Source organism: Oncorhynchus kisutch, linkage group LG3 (genome assembly GCF_002021735.2).
Source record: "Oncorhynchus kisutch isolate 150728-3 linkage group LG3, Okis_V2, whole genome shotgun sequence".
In the NCBI taxonomy this organism is placed as follows: domain Eukaryota; kingdom Metazoa; phylum Chordata; class Actinopteri; order Salmoniformes; family Salmonidae; genus Oncorhynchus; species Oncorhynchus kisutch.
The window spans coordinates 8,860,912-8,883,312 of NC_034176.2; the positions used below are offsets into that span (position 1 = coordinate 8,860,912).

The 22,401-nt window shown below is 43.6% G+C and overlaps 1 protein-coding gene across 1 annotated transcript in view; it reads right to left on the minus strand.

Annotated features, from left to right (window-relative positions):
- aacs (acetoacetyl-CoA synthetase) overlaps positions 1 to 22,401 on the minus strand; it is a 50,413-nt gene that overhangs the window by 18,386 nt on the left and 9,626 nt on the right. Inside the window, exons 5-10 of the mRNA XM_020467303.2 lie at positions 20,167 to 20,264; positions 17,818 to 17,932; positions 17,652 to 17,733; positions 17,221 to 17,371; positions 12,751 to 12,831; positions 12,055 to 12,179 (exon numbers count right to left, since the gene is read on the minus strand). Of these exons, the coding sequence (XP_020322892.1) occupies positions 12,055 to 12,179; positions 12,751 to 12,831; positions 17,221 to 17,371; positions 17,652 to 17,733; positions 17,818 to 17,932; positions 20,167 to 20,264 (652 nt within the window). The remainder of the gene's footprint in view (positions 1 to 12,054; positions 12,180 to 12,750; positions 12,832 to 17,220; positions 17,372 to 17,651; positions 17,734 to 17,817; positions 17,933 to 20,166; positions 20,265 to 22,401) is intronic.

Consider the following 22,401-nt stretch of genomic DNA (forward strand, 5'->3'; position numbering starts at 1 on the left):
CCACATACACGTGTTTAACAGATGTTATTGGCCACATACACGTGTTTAACAGATGTTATTGGCCACATACACGTGTTTAACAGATGTTATTGGCCACATACACATGTTTAACAGATGTTATTGGCCACATACACGTGTTTAACAGATGTTATTGGCCACATACACGTGTTTAACAGATGTTATTGGCCACATACACGTGTTTAACAGATGTTATTGCGGGTGTAGCAAAATGCTTGTGCTTCTAGTTCCGACAATGCAGTAATATCTAACAAGTAACAGTTTCGTAACATACTTCGATTTAGGTCTATGTTGGGTGTAAGGAATGGATTAAGAATATATACATACATGTGCGGCATTGGACTAAGAGTGGCATAGTATAGAATACACTATATACATAAGAGATGGGTGATGCAATATTTACACACAATTAAAGAGACTAAGATACCGTAGAATAGAATAGAGTTCAGTTTATACATATGAGATGAGTAAATGCTAGATACGGAGACATTATTAAAGTGGCTAGTGATCCATTTCTAAGTGGCCAGTGATTCCTAATCTATGTCTATAGGCAGCCGCCTCTGATGTGCTAGTGATGGCTGTTTAACAGTCTGATGGCCTTGAGATTGAAAAACAGCTTCTGTCTATTGGTCCCATCTTTGATGCACCTGTACTGATCTCACCTTCTGGATGATAGCAGGGTAAACAGGCAGTGCCTCCAGTGATTAATGTCCTTTATCTTTTTGGCCTTTCTATGGCATTGAGTGCTATAGGTGTCCAGGAGGGTGGGAAGTTCTCCCCCAGACCGCACCACCCTCTGGAGAGCTTTGCGGTTGTGGGCGGTGCAGTTGCTGTACCAGGCGGTGATACAGCCTGACAGATGCTCTCAATTGTGCATCTGTAAAAGTCTGAGTTTTAGGTGCCAAGACAAATTTCTTCAGCCTCCTGTTGCGCTGTTTAGCCTTCTTCACCACACTGTCTGTGTGGGTGGACCATTTCAGTTTGTCAGTGATGTGTACGCTGAGGAACTTGAAGCTTTCCACCTTCACTACTGTCCCGTCGATGTGAATAGGAGGGTGCTCCCTCTGCGGTTTTCTGAAGTCCACGAGCATCTCCTTTGTTTTGTTGAGTGAGAGGTTATTTTCCTGGCACCACACTCCCAGAGCCCTCACCTCCTCCCTGTAGTCTGTCGCATCGTTGTTGGTAATCAAGCCTACAACTGTTGTGTCTGAAAATGTGATGTTTGAGTTAGAGGCGTACACAGCCACGCAGTCATGGGTGATAAGGGAGTACAGGAGGGGGCACCCTTATGGGGCCCCAGTGTTCAGGATCAGCGAAGAGGTGTTCTTTCCTACCTTCACCACCCTGACGGGGCGACCCATCAGGAAGTCCAGGTACCAGTTGCACAGGGCAGGGATCAGACCCATGGTCTCGAGCTTGAAGGGTACTATGGTGTTGAATGCTGAGCTGTAGTCAATGAACAGCATTCTTACATAGGTATTCCTCTTGTCCAGATGGGACAGAGCAGTGTGGTGGCGATTGCATCGTCTGTGCATCTATTGGGGCGGTAAGCAAATTGGAGGGGGTCTAGGGTGGAGGTGATATGATCCTTGACTAGTCTCTCAAAGCACTTCATGATGACAGAGGTGAGTGCTACAGTGTGATAGTCAGTTCAATTACCTTTGCTTTCTTAGGTACAGGGACAATGGTGGCCATCTTGAAACATGTGGGGACAGACTGGGATAGTGAGAGATTGAATATATCTTTTAACCACACCAGCCAGCTGGTCAGCGCATGCTCTGAGGATGCGGCTAGGGATACCATCTGGGCCGGCAGCCTTGCGAGGGTTAACACGCTTAAACTGTCTTACTCACGTCGGCCACGGAGAAAGAGAGCCCACAGTCCCTGATAGCGGGCCGCGTCGATGACCCTGTATTATCCTCAAAGCCAGTGAACAACATGTTAAACATGTCCGGAAGCCAGACGGTGTCCGCCACGTGGTTGGGTTTCCCTTCCTAAGCCACGATTCCACTGACATTATAGAATAGTGTCCAGGCCAGTGACAAAATGTAAACGTCATCCATTTTACATTCAGGTTGTTACAACAAAATGTAGAAAAAGTCCAGGGGAGTGAAAACTTTCTGAATGCGTAAATAAAATGCTCTGAATCGACAAAAACGCCTCAATCTGGACGACAACCACCTGACCAATCAACAAAATGTATACAGTTTCAATTGTGACAGTCGAGACACAAAATAATATAAAATGGTCCTTGTTCTGTTCAGGTGGACCACATAACGACCCGCAGCAATAAGCAGACATTGATTGGTGACCGTGATTGTCCTGTCTTGATGGCGATCGATAACCCGTAAATGGAAGCCCCCAACCAAGGCTGTGAGAGGGTCACACGATGGGGGGGGGGGGGGGGGGGGGGGGGCTCAGATGGGGCCTGTTCATGACAAAGCAATACCGTAGTACGGATGAGGTGACGTGGTCCCACCCCTGTCGTGTTGCCCCGCCCACCACAGCCCCACCCACCACAGCCCTGATAAAATAAATGAGCAGCCGAGTTGTCCCCCAAATGGCACCCTATTCCCTATATAGTGCACTACTTTAGACCAGGGTCCATAGGGATGCATGCATTGAAAAGGTTGAACGGCCTTAAGACAAGCGACAGCTCGTTACTCATTTCAACCACACATCGTCAAAATCAGAACTGTGCTTTAAAAAAGGCCCAGTGCAGTGAAAAACTTGATTTCTCTGTGTTTTACATACATTTATACTTCCACAATATGGAGGTTGAAACAATACTGTGAAAATTATGAAAATACCCCTTTAGTGTAAGAGCTGTTTGAAAAACACCACCTGAATTGTCAGCCTGTTTTTGGTTGGACAGTTTTCCCCTTCCATGGTGACGTCACCAGACAGTAAATTAGTCAATAGACCAATAAGGAGTTCCGAACCTTTCGGTCAATAACAGCACCATTTCAGTGGTCCCTCCCCCCTCAGACCACTCCCAGACAGTCCTAGCTAAATTGATGCTTGAGAAATTGCTCTTTGCTGAGAAGTTGTTCCTTTTTGACCATTTTAATTGAAAACAATCACTATGAATGCCAGTCTCTCTTGGTTAAGTGGAGTGACTGCATCACTCCTTTTTATAAGAAACATTGTGTTGCAAATCCAAAATAGTTTGCATAGTCAACTTACACACAGCACTGATAACACACACACACACGCCACCAGCGGACTTTTCACAGTCCCCAAATCCAGAACAAATTCAAGAAAGCCTACAGTATTATATCGAGCCATTATTGCATGGAACTCCATTCCATCTCATATTGCTCAAGTGAACAGCAAACCTGGTTTAAAAAGACAGACAAAGCAACACCTCACCACAACGTCTCGCCCCTATTTGACCTAGATAGTTTGTATTGATATGTAGGCTGTGTACCTTTTTGTCACTTTCCAAAATGTACGTAGTTCTGTCCTTCAGCTGTTCTTGTCTAATGATGTTCTGTATTATGTCATGTTTCATGTTCTGTGTTGGACCCCAGGAAGAGTAGCTGCTGCTTTTGCAACAGCTAATGGGGATCCTAATGAAATAGCAAATACAGTAAGGTACTTAAATCGTTACCAAGAAACTATTTGATATTGAGATAAAAATGGCTCCATTGGACCTTTAATGCTTTTCCTACAATGTCTCATGTGACTGTTCATTTGTATCATTAGACCAGCCAGTCTGAGCAGCTAACCGATCACTGCAGCTGTACATAGTCCATCGGTAAATAGCCCACCCAATTTACCTACCTCATTAGACCAGCCAGTCTCACACATTGAGGGGCCAGAAATGATTGACACTTTTGATAAAGAGCAAAAATTAATGTATAAAATACTGAGCTATATTGTATGAAAAAAAAGCTTGAGATTATTTTAACTTATACTAATATAATTGTTTAATGTTTCTGGTTTAACAAGTCATTGTTTATTATAAAATAAATTAACAAAAAAGAAATTGGGGTAAACATTTGACACCCGTTTTCAATTCCTCTCCTTGCGAGGATAATGGCACAGCCTTTTTCTATAATGTGTTATTAGTTGGAAAACATTGTGAAGGATCTTAGACCGTTCCTCCATACAGACAGGATTGGGGAGTAACTGACTACATGTAATCTGATAACAAAAACATCTAACTAATCAGTTACAATTCCAGCAAAAATATTGTAATCAGATTAATCTAGTTTTCCAAAAATATCTGCCCCTATTTTGGTAAAAAGCTGAGGGAAAATTTAACCACTCAAACAGAGCTATGGATGCAAGGACTGATCATCCATGATAACAGTATAGTTACCTCTTGACTTATTCCACAATTTATTATGTTACAGCCTGAATTCAAAATGGATGAAACAGATTTTTCTCCCCTCAACCATCCACATAATGACAGAATAAAAATGTTACAAAGTTAAGACAAGTCAAGTCACATACGTGTTCAGCAGATGTGTAGCAATATGCTTCTAACTCCGACAGTGCAGTAATATCATACGTGTTCAGCAGATGTGTAGCAATATGCTTCTAACTCCGACAGTGCAGTAATATCATACGTGTTCAGCAGATGTGTAGCAATATGCTTCTAACTCCGACAGTGCAGTAATATCATACGTGTTCAGCAGATGTATAGCAATATGCTTCTAACTCCGACAGTGCAGTAATATCATACGTGTTCAGCAGATGTGTAGCAATATGCTTCTAACTCCGACAGTGCAGTAATATCATACGTGTTCAGCAGATGTGTAGCAATATGCTTCTAACTCCGACAGTGCAGTAATATCATACGTGTTCAGCAGATGTGTAGCAATATGCTTCTAACTCCGACAGTGCAGTAATATCATACGTGTTCAGCAGATGTGTAGCAATATGCTTCTAACTCCGACAGTGCAGTAATATCATACGTGTTCAGCAGATGTGTAGCAATATGCTTCTAACTCCGACAGTGCAGTAATATCATACGTGTTCAGCAGATGTATAGCAATATGCTTCTAACTCCGACAGTGCAGTAATATCATACGTGTTCAGCAGATGTGTAGCAATATGCTTCTAACTCCGACAGTGCAGTAATATCATACGTGTTCAGCAGATGTATAGCAATATGCTTCTAACTCCGACAGTGCAGTAATATCATACGTGTTCAGCAGATGTGTAGCAATATGCTTCTAACTCCGACAGTGCAGTAATATCATACGTGTTCAGCAGATGTGTAGCAATATGCTTCTAACTCCGACAGTGCAGTAATATCATACGTGTTCAGCAGATGTATAGCAATATGCTTCTAACTCCGACAGTGCAGTAATATCATACGTGTTCAGCAGATGTGTAGCAATATGCTTCTAACTCCGACAGTGCAGTAATATCATACGTGTTCAGCAGATGTATAGCAATATGCTTCTAACTCCGACAGTGCAGTAATATCATACGTGTTCAGCAGATGTATAGCAATATGCTTCTAACTCCGACAGTGCAGTAATATCATACGTGTTCAGCAGATGTGTAGCAATATGCTTCTAACTCCGACAGTGCAGTAATATCATACGTGTTCAGCAGATGTGTAGCAATATGCTTCTAACTCCGACAGTGCAGTAATATCATACGTGTTCAGCAGATGTATAGCAATATGCTTCTAACTCCAACAGTGCAGTAATATCATACGTGTTCAGCAGATGTATAGCAATATGCTTCTAACTCCGACAGTGCAGTAATATCATACGTGTTCAGCAGATGTGTAGCAATATGCTTCTAACTCCGACAGTGCAGTAATATCATACGTGTTCAGCAGATGTGTAGCAATATGCTTCTAACTCAGACAGTGCAGTAATATCATACGTGTTCAGCAGATGTATAGCAATATGCTTCTAACTCCGACAGTGCAGTAATATCATACGTGTTCAGCAGATGTATAGCAATATGCTTCTAACTCCGACAGTGCAGTAATATCGAACACTATCAACAACATATACGTAAGGAATGGATTAAGAAATATATGTCAGAGTGGACCTTAGAGCTGGGGTAGTTATTATATAAAATTTAAAATCACTTATGTGAATTGTTAAGAAAAATGTTTACTGAACTTATTTAGGCTTGCCATAACAAAAGGGGTTGAATACTTAAGACATTTCAGCTTTTCATTTCTTATCAAATTTGTTTAAAAAAAACATAATTCCACTTTGACATTGAGGTATTGTGTGTAGACCAGTGAGAAAACAATCTCAAATTCAATTTACTTTAAAATCAGGCAGGAACAACAAAATGTGGCAAAAGTCAAGGGCTCTGAATACCTCCTGAAGGCGCTGTATATAGTAATTTTAGATAAAAGCAGCCATACATTATACAACATTTATTTGGATATTTTATGGGCAGAAGAAGGTAGTTTATGGCAGAATAATGATATAAAGCCAGCTGTGTTTGGGCCTGACCTTTCACCTGTAACCTTTAGATGGCGCTGTTCGCTTCACTAAACACCCAGCTGTACACATCAATAATAATATTTAAAATTTGTAGAGTGCATTTCGCACACTCACTGCACATCAATGCCCCTGGGAGAGCTATGAGCCATGATGTTTCAACAACAAACCATCATTAGAACAAACTATATTGAGCCCTTAATATTGGCCAAATAGTTGCCTTAAGCAATACGACTCAATGGATTTTTATATTGTGTGTATTTAAATATCATTACTAGCTTACACTTGTTTTAAGACCATGCACTGTATATGCCAACAATACACCCGTCACCTCATTAGGACATGATACGGTTGTTCCTCCTTTAAAAGTTGAGGCGTAGCTTGAACGGTGCCACAGAATGTTATTTACGGTACCATTAATGCTAGTGAGTGCTAGTTTGACCACCAGAGGGCATCTTTGAAAAGCATTTGGTAGGCTTCAATAATGGCTGTACTTGGGATTGCGAGCACGCGGGAGACCGGGGTTCAATTTCCCAATTGGGGAGGGGGACTTGACTGGTTGTCTGTGAGATAGAGATATATATATATTATTATATATATTATTAGATATAGATATATATTAGTATTATGTTTAATTCATTAGATTCATTTTATGGTGTTTCTATTCCATGGAATAGAAAGAAAGCCTCTGGGTTTCTGTTAGGATGGAACAGAAAAGATGGCACTGTACAACGTGAAGGTTGGGAGGACAACGTGAAGGCTGGTCTATTTAGCTAAAGAATCCAGTGTCCTGCGGGAGACCGGGGTTCAATTCCCCGACAGGGAGGAAGTCTGTCCTTGTAAATAATTTGTAAATAATTTGTTCTTAACTGACTTGCTAATTAAATAAATCATATTGCTTCTGACTTCAATATTCTCTTTAATTAAATAACACCTACACCACTTTTAACAGCACATTACTCAACACTAGAGAGACTCGTGTCACCTAAGGTAGGCCTACAGTATATCGAAAAATATGACGTGACTCTCCGCCAATAATTACATAAAGAGGATCGGAGGATATTTCTGTAATTAAGTGATATTTATTCCCATAGTAATTCATTATGGTTCCATAACTAAATTAACATTTGCATTTTGAAAGACTATTTTTATCATTATTTTATTAAAGCATAAAGATGCCATTATTAGTTATATTGTTTTAGTTTGAATGTGCAGACTGGCACTAAGAACAGAGGGAACGTTTCCTTAGTCAGCGCAATTATTAATGCAATGCCCCTTGAAGTGTTGCTATTGTGGCGGGGTGGGGGTCCTTCCCCATGGGCTAGGTACGTCTTCTGTGCGCGGCTCTGAGGCCCATCCCGTGCCCCCTGCCCCCGTGCCTTGAACACTTTCAGTGGATACAGCTGGAGAACTGCAAGGCAATCCCATTGTGCGCCACTTGGGAGCCATGACCAATATATATTGTCCTGCTAATAACAGGATCTGTGAGAATATCCAACGGGCTTTTATATAATTCTAAATTAATAAATCGCTTTGTTTAAAAGATACACATTTTTGGTTTTCAACTAACATACGAGTGAAAAAAGGCCATTTTTGAACATGGGGTGAGACATTGTTACTAATTTGTAAATAAAGCCAGTTTGTTATTTAGAATTATTTATTTCTGTTTTTAGAGGGAGAGAAACCAAAAATCGACAGTCATCTCATGGGTCTCCCGGTCAAGGCCAGCATGGTATTGAACCAGCATCTGTAGGAAGACACTGTTATGTAGTGTCTTAGACCGTAGGGCCACTCAGGCACTGTACAACATGACTGATCAGGAGTGGGCTACAGTAAAACCAAAATAATCCTAACAAAATTAAAGAATAAAAACCTTACTGAAACTGTTACACTAAGTAATACTGAAGTCATGCACAATTATCAGTTTCTATTTAGGTGTATGTCGCCCATTCATTGTCAGAGACACAATAGGACCCAAAATCATAAATCAGTGATCTAACTCCCCCTTGTGGTGGTCTGGAGCAAAGAAATGGTGACGCAGGGTACCGTACTAAACCACGAATTACCTCCAAGTCCCGCGGCGTAAGCTCTCAACTTTTAAAAGAGGGAACCACTGTATGCAGCAGGCTAACTGGGCGTATGGCATTCACTCCACTGCAAAACTAGGGCCTAGTCTGGTATTTTATTACAGCGCTGCACGCGTTTCCATGAGATTACAGAAACAGTCATTCCAACGGCACCTGGTATTGTAGACCAACAAGTCCTCTGTGTAGGTCGGTATGTGCGCTCCACGCGGACACTGTCCAGTGTTGAATAAGAAACCAGGCTAATTTTGCCCGGGAAATCCATCAGACTGAGAAACAAAGGGACTCCGCTGAAGAGGAACAACGCTCTCCTTTGTCCTCGACTACACGCACCCGCCCTTCTGTTCCTCTTCTCATTCAGGTAGAATACAAGAGGAAGACAATCGCATGTATCGACCCTGTTTTACCATCTACTTCCACCATTCAATGGGAGAGATATTAAAAAAAGGGGATTGTTTTTAGAGTGGGCTGCCTGAATGAGTGCTTCATTGGGATCTTTTTGCACAGCTGAACAGTCTCTGTCCATGGGAAATCAATGATCAGCCATTTATGTAGTGCGAGCTCCTCCTAGAGGTCTCCTCCTGCTCTCTCAATTCCTCAGACAGGCACCATGTATCAGAGAACCCATTGACAACCTTCCTGACAATCCCCAAACAACCTACCAACAGGTCACAAAGCGGGATGGGGAGGACAGGGAGTTACAGAGCGAGAGAGCTAACATTTGGGAATCGACTCGAGAGCAACTTTGCTCGTGAAGGTAACTCGATGATAAGGTTAGTCAAAAAAGATGACATGTTGTGATTTCATCTGCAAGGAAAATGTGGCTCTCACATGCCAGCCACCAATACAGATTGTTGGTAGAGGACCTAATTGCTGCTGGTCTTGTCATAAAAAAAGAGCGTTGGGCCAGTAACCGAAAGGTTGCTAGATCGAATCCCCGAGCTGACAAGTTAAAAATCTGTCCTTCTGCCCCTGAACAAGGCAGTTAACCCACTGTTCCTAGGCCGTCGTAAATAAGAATGTGTTCTAAACAGACTTGGCCTAGTTCATTTTTTTAACCATTTGCTCCCTTGAAAAATAGACATTGGTCTCAATGAGTCACCCTGCCTAAATAAAAAAGGGTATTTTTTTCATTTTTGTTGTTGCTGCTGCTTTCCAGCATTTCAAGATAGTGTTCAACACTCAGACGACCACAAAGTCTGAGATACCTCTTTGGACAACCATAATCAGGAAAACATGAGGAATATAGATGGATGCAGAAGAGGAAGAACAGAGGAAGGTAGGATGAAGAGCAGCCAAAATGTCTGGATTAACCCCCAGAGTCTAGTGGTCCCTCGCTAAAGAGGTCTGGATTAACCCCCAGAGTCTAGTGGTCCCTCGCTAAAGAGGTCTGGATTAACCCCAGAGTCTAGTGGTCCCTCGCTAAAGAGGTCTGGATTAACCCCCAGAGTCTAGTGGTCCCTCGCTAAAGAGGTCTGGATTAACCCCCAGAGTCTAGTGGTCCCTCGCTAAAGAGGTCTGGATTAACCCCCAGAGTCTAGTGGTCCCTCGCTAAAGAGGTCTGGATTAACCCCCAGAGTCTAGTGGTCCCTCGCTAAAGAGGTCTGGATTAACCCCCAGAGTCTAGTGGTCCCTCGCTAAAGAGGTCTGGATTAACCCCCAGAGTCTAGTGGTCCCTCGCTAAAGAGGTCTGGATTAACCCCCAGAGTCTAGTGGTCCCTCGCTAAAGAGGTCTGGATTAACCCCAGAGTCTAGTGGTCCCTCGCTAAAGAGGTCTGGATTAACCCCCAGAGTCTAGTGGTCCCTCGCTAAAGAGGTCTGGATTAACCCCCAGAGTCTAGTGGTCCCTCGCTAAAGAGGTCTGGATTAACCCCCAGAGTCTAGTGGTCCCTCGCTAAAGAGGTCTGGATTAACCCCCAGAGTCTAGTGGTCCCTCGCTAAAGAGGTCTGGATTAACCCCCAGAGTCTAGTGGTCCCTCGCTAAAGAGGTCTGGATTAACCCCCAGAGTCTAGTGGTCCCTCGCTAAAGAAGTCTGGATTAACCCCCAGAGTCTAGTGGTCCCTCGCTAAAGAGGTCTGGATTAACCCCCAGAGTCTAGTGGTCCCTCGCTAAAGAGGTCTGGATTAACCCCCAGAGTCTAGTGGTCCCTCACTAAAGAGGTCTGGATTAACCCCCAGAGTCTAGTGGTCCCTCGCTAAAGAGGTCTGGATTAACCCCCAGAGTCTAGTGGTCCCTCGCTAAAGAGGTCTGGATTAACCCCCAGAGTCTAGTGGTCCCTCGCTAAAGAGGTCTGGATTAACCCCCAGAGTCTAGTGGTCCCTCACTAAAGATAAAGCAGACTAGGGGCTCATTTGATATGTATAATAATGTATAAACTACGAGTGTGAGGATGTTTCATACAGGCTGCATGTACATCAAATGGGTTGGTGTGCGTAGGCCTGAACGTCCTGCAGTACACCAGTGGCTGCTACAACTAGATATTTTTATAACAGTTTTTTTTTTTTTTTTTCCCCCCTTTGAGGGGGAACAGTGGTGGGAACACAATGAGAAAACAAGGGGCCGCTTCATCCCATCCAAGACACAGGATTAGGTGTGTACACACACACACACACGTGTTCTGAGGGGAGTCTCAACAGGCGACTACTATTACATATACCTAGACGAGGAATGATTCCCAAGGATGAATCAATAAAACCCAAAATAATCTTGCCTGCAGCCTTGTGGAATCCAAGTTGTTTTCATCCCACTCTCAACATCGTTTAAATAAATGTCACCCACCACACCTCCCATTTGGTTTACAGGCTTGTCAGTCTCCACGGTAACTGCCAGCTAACAGCCCACCTTCCCTCTTCGCTCCAGGGTGAAGTTTGCCCTAGATTGCAGATCATGGTCAGTTGAATCATTTCCCTACTAATGGTTAAAGTTAGGATTGGGGGAAGGGGAAGCTCAACCTAGAGGGTACTGGTGCAGACACTGGGGACCTGAGTGGGCTGCTACATGCAGTAAGTTGGTAAGCACTAACGTCATCCCCCCCGAGCAATTCCCCCTATGGGTCTTTTCAGCACAACCACACCCAATTTATCTAATCAACTAAATCATGAATCAGGTGAGCTTGTGGCAGAATAGAACTAACAGAACAAATATTTGTACATCATTTAAATATTGTTGAATGTCGGGCAGGCCCTGAGGACTGGGTTGGGAAACACTGGTCTAGGTAATGCCATCCTTAACTGTCATCCTTCCTCCCCTGATCTCAGAACGGCTACTGGATTTGGTTCAGGGGGAGAAGTGTTGAGATGTTTGATATAATGCGAATGGAAAGGCCCTGCTATGTGGATTTTTCATCGTCTCTGCCCTATGGGCCAGATGAACTCGTTCCATAATGTGATAGATGCCACAAATGCCAGGTGCAGACCTCCCCGTGGAAAAAAAACAGCACATCAGAAGAATTGTTCGCTCGTATCCCCTATTTTCCCAACATACGTATTTAGTTAGGGAAGTTGGTAAAGATTAGACTCACCCCAATTGGTCCACAAGGTCCCAGAGGACATTGGGTGTGGGCATGAGAGGTGAGCCGTCGTACAGAACCACAGAGGCCCCTATGGCCAGCGACGTCACCAGCCAGTTCCACATCATCCAGCCCGTCTGATGGAAACAAGAGGGGAAGGGACCGTCAGGAAACACCCAGGCTTCCCTCTGCATCCCACCCTCATAGGCCCATGGTAGGAATGCAAAAGAGAGCATATTTGTGGTGTATGTGTGTGTGACGTACGTGATTGCATCTGTTCTGTAAAAAAATAAAATGTTGCTACCCTTCTATGTGTAAGGAATGAATTCCACTGTGATTTCTCTGGTACCTCTGTCAGTACGTGGCTGTCAATTACATTGCGGCGAGGTTGCACTTTTCATCAGTCTTGACCTTTCCCCAAAGGTTTTCAACCACTTGACAAATAGGATTCTAACTTTAGCATCCTGTGTGTTTGTGGTCTTTGAAGTAAAAAAAAACAAAAAAAACACCACTGTCTGATTGGTTAGTTACTTGTCAACCTGTATTCGGACTGGCAAAACAGGTTGCGAATACCTCTTTTTTTTGGGGGGGGGGGGGGGGTCATTGGGACGTTTTGTGTTGACTTGATCAGGTTATAAATGGGATGTTTTGTCAACTTGTGGTTTTAGCGACGACAGGAAGACGTTTTGATCTGACAAGATGACTCACCGTGGTGTAGTAGATGATGACATCACTGCTGGTCACGTTGCCATGGAGAACGTGCTCTTTTAGATGCTGGATAAGCGTCCCCTACAGGGGAGGAGAGAGACAGAGTTAACATGATGAGTGACAGAGATATATATATATTCCCCCCCCCCCCCCTGGTCATCTTGACCTCTGGCTCCCTCGAGTCATTTGTTTGTCTTAGTTATTTTAATCAAACAGTTAGGTCCTGATTGCTCTGGAGCAGGTTTTCATCAAGGATCTCTGTACTTTGCTTCGTTCATCTTACCCTTGATCCTGGTCAAACATCCCCACAGCATGATGCTTCACTGTAGGGATGTGCCTCGGCACAATCCTGTCTCGGAGCTCTACGGACAATTCCTTTGACCTCATGGTTGTGTGCCTTTCCAAATCATGTCCAATCAATTAAATTTAACACAGGTGGATTGAAATCAAGCTAAATAAACATCTGAAGATCTGATCAATGTAAACAGGATGCAACGGAGCTCAGGGTCAGAATAGTTAAGTCAAACATTTCTAAAAACCTGTTTCCGCTTTGTCATTATGGGGTATTGGACATATATTGATGAGGACTTTAAAAAATATATTTTAGAATAAGGCTGTAACGTAACAAAATGTGGAAAAAGGGGTCTGAATATTTTAGGAATGCACTGTATGGAAAAATACACATTTGAAAATGGTTCTTTCAACCAATCAATTGGTCAGACGACTGTCAGTTGATTAATATATAGATTTTTAAAGTTAGGGACAGCCCTAAGCTAAATAACAAACTAAAGAAGTTTGCCAGCTACCTAACCCTGTTGCCCCAAGCTAACGTTATAAGCAGCTGGCTAGCTTCATCTGACTAGTGTGGCTGGACCGGAACCGGTCCGTCCAGCATCAACCAAATACGCACACAATTTTAGATGACACCTACAGTTGAAGTCGGAAGTTCACATACACTTAGATTGGAGTCATTAAGACTCGTTTTTCAACCACTCCACAAATTTCTTGTTAACAATCTTTAGTTTTGGCAAGTCGGTTAGGACATCTACTTTGTGCATGACAAGAGTCATTTTTCCAATAATTGTTTACAGACAGATTATTACACTTATAATTCACTGTATCACAATTCCAGTGAGTCAGAAGTTGACTGTGCCTTTGAACAGCTTGGAAATGTCCAGAAAATTACGTCATGGCTTTAGAAGCTTCTGATAGGCTAACTGACATAATTCGAGTCAATTGGAGGTGTACCTGTGGATGTATTTCAAGGCCTACCTTCCAACTGAGTGCCTCTTTGCTTGACATCATGGGAAAATCAAAAGAAAATCAGCCAAGACCACAGAAGAAAAAAAAAAAATTGTAGACCTCCACAAGTCTGGTTCATCCTTGGGAGCAATTTCCAAACGCCTGAAGGTACCACATTCATCTGTACAAACAATAGTACGCAAGTATAAACACCATGGGACCACACAGCTGTCATACCGCTCAGGAAGGAGACGCGTTCTGTTTCCTGGAGATGAATGTACGTTGGTGCGAAAAGTGCAAATCAATCCCAGAATAACAAAAAAGGACCCTGAGAAGATGCTGGAGGAAACAGGTACAAAAGTATCAAAATCCACAGTAAAACGAGTCCTATTTCGACATAACCTGAAAGGCCGTTCAGCAAGGAAGAAACCACTGCTCCAAAACTGCCATAACAAAGCCAGACTACATTTTGCAACTGAACATGGGGACAAAGATCGTACTTTTGGAGAAATGTCCTCTGGTTTGACGAAACAAAAATAGAACCGTTTGGCCATAATGACCATGGTTATGTTTGGAGGAAAAGGGGGAGGCTTGCAAGCCGAAGAACACCATCCCAACTGTTGAGTCTTTGGCTATGCCGGATTAAGTGATATGACATGCTATTCTATAAAATAATTTTGCCGTAATTAATATTACCCGATTGAGCTAATCATGTAAATGTAATTAACTAGAGTCGGGGCACCCCAAAATAATATTTATAGAGCTGTTATCTTCCGAATAAACTCTTAAAGACCTAGTAATATTTTACATCAATAGCAGTCGATCTTAATCGTCATCTTAATTCAGTCTCAACTAAGAATTTACAACTTTCAGATATCTGCATGAACCCTGGCTAACATGTTGAATCAGCAATACAAAATTGGGTTTAATTATTTATTTGCTAAATACCTAACACACATACAAATAATTAAATCATAACTGGATTACAAATTACGTCATAAAGGAAAACGTCCCTAGCGGGCGGAACAGATATGACAGCTTGTTACACAAAAGAAAAGGGTCTGGGTTTGAGTGAACGAGCGGGAAGACTGAGGAACAAAGGAAGAAGCGGTGCTATCGTAAATACAGTATCTGATGCATTCTAAATGACCGCCCATTTGGAAAAGGAAAATGCAATAAATATTTACTCTGAGCTGCGCTTCAGTAGGTTGGTGGTAGATGGAAGGCCGTGTTGCCAAACCGAGTACTTTGTCCTTTGAAGAAAGTCTCTGGTGGTCAATTGGATACGTTGTAGTAACGTTGTTGTGTGATAGATGGGATACTTGTCTGTTCCTTCCTAACCCTCATTTGCAGCTGCTGTTGCTAACTCAACGGCTGGGAGTTATCACTTCTGTAGTGAATAAGAGTTCAAAGTTCATACCATTCGCAACCAAAGCTCACGCTGATGTTGGCTTCATTCTGTAGTTATCATCTGAACCATTCTGACATTGGACCATCATCCTCTGAGGTTTATTGTCGTCAAGGCTTTATATAGGAGAGGAGGGCGTGTTTGAAAAGTTTTATAACCCATGCACTAACCCCTGGTCCAGTAGGAGTGCTGATCTAGAATGAGGTGTCTTGTCCATATCATCTGGTTCATTATGATCTAAAAGGCTAAACTGACCCTACAGTAGATCAGCCCTCTACAGGCCCTGGACTTAGAGGCACCGCTCTCAGAACTGACCCTACAGTAGATCAGCTCTGTATAGGCCCTGGACTGAGAGGCACCTCTCCAAAGTCGCTAGTTCACTTTTCTACTACATAAAACGTACCACGTGCATCCAACCAAGATTGCCTGAGAGTGTCTCGACATGTTGATTTTCCTTTCCTGAACATTCCAATATATTTTGACAAACACGTCAAAGTCTTTCTTTCCTTAAAACAAAGAGATCGTTGGCATCGTTTAGTCAAATTATGGAAATTTAGATATTTTTTTCAATTATATTTTTCAGTGTGTAGCCTAAATGTCCCAGTCTGGGAAAATAGGCTAACTAATAATGATGTCAGTGCAGCCCTCAACGTTCCTACATTGTCCTTATGCTAGCCTGAGGAAGAAAAAAATAAAGTTGACATCCCTGACACAACGGGACCCCTCTGTCTCTAATCTAAGTGTGCATTGGCAGAAGGACTTTTGGCGTTTAAGTGACTGTGTGAGTGCCAGGGCCGTTGGAGCCGGAGGGGGGGGGGTAAGTAATTGCAAGATGAGGAGAGCGGGATGAGAAGTGTATGCGGAGAGCGTGCTCAGATGCCTGATTTGTGAGAGAGATGCCATGCCTCTTCTCTTGTTTCCATAGCGGGCGATGTTTGGGTTTGACAGCATTCCTAACAAAGCCTAACAAGGTGCCTCTAGTGCCAGTTTAATTGCCTGTGCTGGCGGGCACCACCAGAGTCGAATGCTGCATAACTATCTAATTATCTGGAGAAGGGGTGGAGAGGAGGGAAAGACAGCGAGAGAGAACGAAGAGGAAATTGTACAATGCAAGGAAAGAGGACGCAGAGGGAAGGAGACCGAGAGAAGCTAAAAGTGGTGTCGAAACCCTCAAACACACACGGATGTCTGAACTAACAAGTGAACTTAGTGGGGGGGGGGGCAGGAAATGTCAATTTTTTCCCCCCCTTGAAGGCTAAATGATTGTGAATTAGACATACAGTACACTCCAGTGTTTTTAAACAGCTCGCCATAACACCATCCACATTCATCTAATCCAGCCTTATTCCATCCATTTAAATGGTGTTGTCTACAGTTTATTTCCCTGTGTACAGAACTGATCCCTAATAAAACATAGATCACACTTATGCTCAGATTAATGCACCTCTATAAAAACAGGCCTTTATGTGACAAACACACAAAAAAACAAAAAAAATGGGTAAAGTTTGTCTGATGGACAGTTGCTGCCATCTGGTGGAAGAAACCAGGGCAGTGTTGTGGCCTATATGGAATTTGTAGCAAGGATGTTGTTTTAATTTAGAAATAATAACGTTTTAAAAAGTCACACGGTGATTCACCCAACAATGCAGGATAGTTGCTTTGGCATTTCTTCTGGAATGTTATTTATTTTCGGAATCCTACTTTGTGTTCCAATGTCTGTTGGAGTTCAGTGTGATGTGGGTGACAGAAGTGTGTACAGATGAGGTCTGACCCAGCAGCCATATGCGTGCGTTGGTATCAGAGAGACAGCTGTATCTTACCCCTGCCGAGTGCACCATACACTTGGGGGATCCGGTGGTCCCAGAGGAGTACATGATAAACAGGGGGTGAGAGAAAGACAGCTGCTCAAACTCCAGCTGAGGGGCCTGGTCCCCCTCCTTCCCTGTGGCCAAAAAGTCATCCAAATACACACTGGGAGGGAGAGAAAAAGAAGAGATGTAGACATGGGAAAAGAGTAAAAACAGGAAGAGGTTAAAAAAAGACAACTCAGATAAATGTTTAGCCCAAGTGGGAGAGACTGCAAGAGTATTAGTTATATTGCAGGAAATTAACATACCACAAACACTTCACATTAGGTAAACGAGGAAACACAGAAAGTACGTCCCAAACTGCACCTTATGTCCTATATTAGAGCACTACGTTTGACCAGCTCCCATAAAAGGGTCAATCTGACTCAGTCAGAAATACACACCTATTAGGGATCCTGGAAAGATCAGTGTCTTGTTTGCTTCGTACGTAGGGAATGACAACCACCTTCTGGAGATCGGGCAGTCCTATGAACAGACCGTGGTAGTGACATTATACACCCCAATACTAACAAACCACACAAAGGACCCAGAAACAAGGCATTGCACTACCTTTGGCCACACTGTGTAGTTTCTCCATGTGGTCGTGCTGTTTGCCGTTGTACACCACCGCTGCAACTGAGAAGATGAGTTTTGGCTGGATCTGAGAGAACCTGTCCAACACACCCTGAGACGGAGAGAGCACAGAGACAGAGAGAGACGGAGAGAGCACAGAGACAATGGATACATTTTTGGGAAAAACTATTCATACAGTTAAACGTAAAATTAAAAAAGAACCCCAGAGGATGACATTGATTACACTGGTTTCTAATGTGGACTTTACAGTAACACTGAGTTTAATGTGGTCCTCAGTATGGACACTACAGTCACACAGAGATTAATGTGGTCCTCAGTATGGACACTACAGTAACACTGAGTTTAATGTGGTCCTCAGTATGGACATTAGTCAAAGGGTTTCTAGAGCACGGAGCATACATACAGTACCAACTGGGCCGTAGATACATGAGGAAATAAGTCTGGTTTTCAACTTCCTGTTGACAGTTAGAATACACAAGGTGCATAAGTATTTCCCCACTGTCACTCAAAGAAAAGTCACCCCAATTAGACCATGTTAGTAAAAAAAATTATATATATATATATATATATATATATATATATATATATATATATATATATATATATATATATATATATATATATATATATATATATATATATATATATATATATATATATATAAAATATATATATTTTTTTTAAATGTAGATTGGCTAGACTAATTTGGCTAGACTAATTTGACCAGCTAATTTGACCAGCTATCATGGAAAAATTCAAAACCAGGCACTGGGTGCCCCCTGACCTCCAGGGTGCCCCCACAGATTTAGTTAGTCACTCTCACTCAGCTTATGCCATGTTAATATTATCATCTATGGCAAAATGTGCAGAAATATTAGCTGTAGAAATAGAAAAAAAGTTTTGTAAAGAAAATGCTTTTAAAAAACAACTTTCTGCAAACAGATCCCTGTGAACTTATTCAATTATAGTTTTTAATCCTGGTGCGGAGTTAATGGGTAGCGGCTAATCATATAGCTAATAGGCTGTGTGTTTGTAGATCGCCTGAGGTGAACGAAGCTACAGCAACCAATGTGATAATGACTGGGGCCATTTTTACTGTTCTCCACAAAGCATTAAGAGTTTAAATATATATATATTTTTTAAAGTAAACTAGCTTAACCTACTTTGAAATAAGATTTAAATATGTTCTCCTCAGAGAAGGCCAACCAGACATTCTCTGCTCCTGTCTGGGATATTGTTCTCCCTGTTTGCAAACTAGTAATTTCTTCTTGATATTATCAACAAGTGCTCTTCCTTGTTCACCTGGAAATTCCTATTCCACACAAGTCAGCTAGGGAACTGTGATCCAAATCATCCGAAACGGCAGTGAAACACTACAAATAGACAAGACTTTCTCTTTAGTTTTACATACAAGCCATATCGAACGTGCATTTTGACGATGCTGATGTGCTACACTGCTTGGTGTTGAAATACTGTTTTCGCCACAAGGGGGCAGTAAAAGATCACACAGAGAGTCCCAAAAGTACTGTATATCCAACTAGGGGCCATAACAGAGCTAACTAACACCCCTCCCCCCCAGGAGTCATTACTATTCCTAAATTAGAGGAAACCCTCATCTGCCCATTAACCAGGACTGCTGACCTAGACCCTCTTATACCCTCTCCCTCACCTGCCCATTAACCAGGACTGCTGACCTAGACCCTCTTATACCCTCTCCCTCACCTGCCCATTAACCAGGACTGCTGACCTAGACCCTCTCATACCCTCTCCCTCACTTCCCCGTGGTCAAAAGTGGTGGACTGGACGGGGAACAGGGCGTCGTGGTGGGCTGGACGGGGAACAGGGCGTCGTGGTGGGCTGGACGGGGAACAGGGCGTCGTGGTGGGCTGGACGGGGAACAGGGCGTCGTGGTGGGCTGGACGGGGAACAGGGCGTCGTGGTGGGCTGGACGGGGAACAGGGCGTCGTGGTGGGCTGGACGGGGAACAGGGCGTCGTGGTGGGCTGGACGGGGAACAGGGCGTCGTGGTGGGCTGGACGGGGAACAGGGCGTCGTGGTGGGCTGGACGGGGAACAGGGCGTCGTGGTGGGCTGGACGGGGAACAGGGCGTCGTGGTGGACTGGACGGGGAACAGGGCGTCGTGGTGGACTGGACGGGGAACAGGGCGTCGTGGTGGACTGGACGGGGAACAGGGCGTCGTGGTGGACTGGACGGGGAACAGGGCGTCGTGGTGGACTGGACGGGGAACAGGGCGTCGTGGTGGACTGGACGGGGAACAGGGCGTCGTGGTGGACTGGACGGGGAATGCAGTCGAGGTCATCCTTACGTTGACTCCAAAGTCCACAGATGTGGACGACCAGATGGCCCCGATGCTGGCCGCAGCCAACATGGCCTCCACCGCATGGATCCCATTGGGTAGATAGCCTGAGAGAGCGACAGAGAGAGGAGAGAAAGGAGAGAGGAAAGAGATGGTTTATTGTGGAGGGCATTCAAATGATCAATGTTACGATAACTCATGAATCCTCTCAGTCAGGACGCCATCTCCCTTGTTACTTGTGACTCACCAGGACACAAATCTAATTTCATAGGGTGGAGAGAAACCAGCAGCATATGGAACTGGATTAAGGACAGGTCGTGGAACAGAGAGGAGGATAAAAGGTCAGGTCGTGGAACAGAGAGCAGGATAAAAGGACAGGTCGTGGAACAGAGAGCAGGATAAAAGGACAGGTCGTGGAACAGAGAGCAGGATAAAAGGACAGGTCGTGGAACAGAGAGCAGGAAAATAAAGCGTATAACCCTGTGGGGCGTTCATTCTAGGAATAGGTAGTCATCCCCGGAAGAAACCATTAAGAGTGAAAATCAGATAGCTAGAGTGCACTACTTTGGACCCCTTTCCCCTATATAGTGCACTACTTTTGACCAGCGCTCTGTAAGGGATAGGGTGCCATTTGGGACGCAAGCCCTAGTTGAGTCCTACACAGCTCCAGCAGCTTGAGTGCTGCCTCAGGTCAGGGGTCAGGTATCAGCAGTGATATGTACGCTGCCTAAAGAAGGTGTCCACATACATAGGTTCAGTTTGCTCCTAGCAGAACTGGGCTAGGTGAAGTGCAAGTCCGTGTCTCTCATACTCCCTAAAACACCTCTGCTTGAAAAAAAAGGGGGAAAAAATGCAATATTACTCATTTGTCCCTCTTGAGACACCGTATCAACAGCGTACCCACTAACACTTCTTCAAAAGTCAAAATCAATCTAAGATAACTCAAGAAATCCATCATAAACATACATTTTTGCAGAAACAAAGACTTGATTGAAGATTCCCTACAGTCGACCAATCACCGACAAAGGGGCGTCGACGGGCCTTCCGAGTGGAGCAGCGGTCTAAGGCAGTGCATCACTGTGCAAGAGGCGTCACTACAGACCCGGCTGGGATGTCCTTGTTCCATCGCGCTCTAGCGACTCCTGTGGCGGGCCGGCCGCATGCAAGCTCTCGACTTTCGCCTCTCCCGTGTCCGTACGGATTTGCAGCAATGGGACAAGACTAACTACCAATTGGATATCACGAAATTGGGGAGAAAAAAAAAAAGTGTTTAATGTACAAGTACGTTCGGTTACCGAACGTCAGCTTGCCTCCGGATTTTTTTTTTGCTCAAACAGCCCCACAAAAAAAACACCTGCCAAACACCAAAACAAACCTAAAATAAAATGCTGTCTGGGAAGCATACGCTAACTTAGGTGAACAGCAGCCTGTTTAAGTGGCAAAACAAGTATGCCAGCAATGTCAAGCATCGGCCTGCAACCATAACCCTGTCACAAATCACACTTTTCGCTGGCTATTGTGTGTTCTGCACTTGTCGGTTCTTCATTACTAGGACTGATTTAGCCGATAGCTGATATATTGAAAAACAAAAATGGACTTCCATGAACTGTGCCGTGTAGTTTTACCTAGCGCCTTACAGTAAGAGTGTCTGATAAATCAGGTAACCGGTATGAGCGTGTGTGTGTCTCAGGTAGGTTAATCCAGGTAGTCAGTGTGGCAAACGGGCTGACCTGATATCCTGGTGATCAGGTAATCCCCTAACTGGTTTAGAGGCACACAGAGGGGGTAGGGAGAAAGGACACAATCCAAGCTTTAAATTAAAAAAATAAAAAATATAAAGTAGAAGCCTTCACGACTGTCTGTAGAGTTGTGACACACACACACACACACACACACACCTTGCACTCGGTGGAAACCTTCAACAGCAAGAGCCACACCTATAGGCTGTCAGACTCTCGCAATCCTGTTCCTGGGACGCAAAGAACTCATTGTTATTTTAGTCCTCGTACTAACACATTAATCAACTTATCACCAACCCTTTGATTATTTGAAATCAGGTGTGAAAAAAATAAAGAACTATGCACCCCTTTGGGTCCCCGGGACCAGGACCCACTGGCCCAATTAATGTAGCCTACAACACTGGACTCCATTAAGACTAGCTGCCGCTAGCAATAGCTTATGGTGATCCTAAAAATAAAATTTAAAAAACACAATATGTAACCAACACCACAATTATATCGAGTA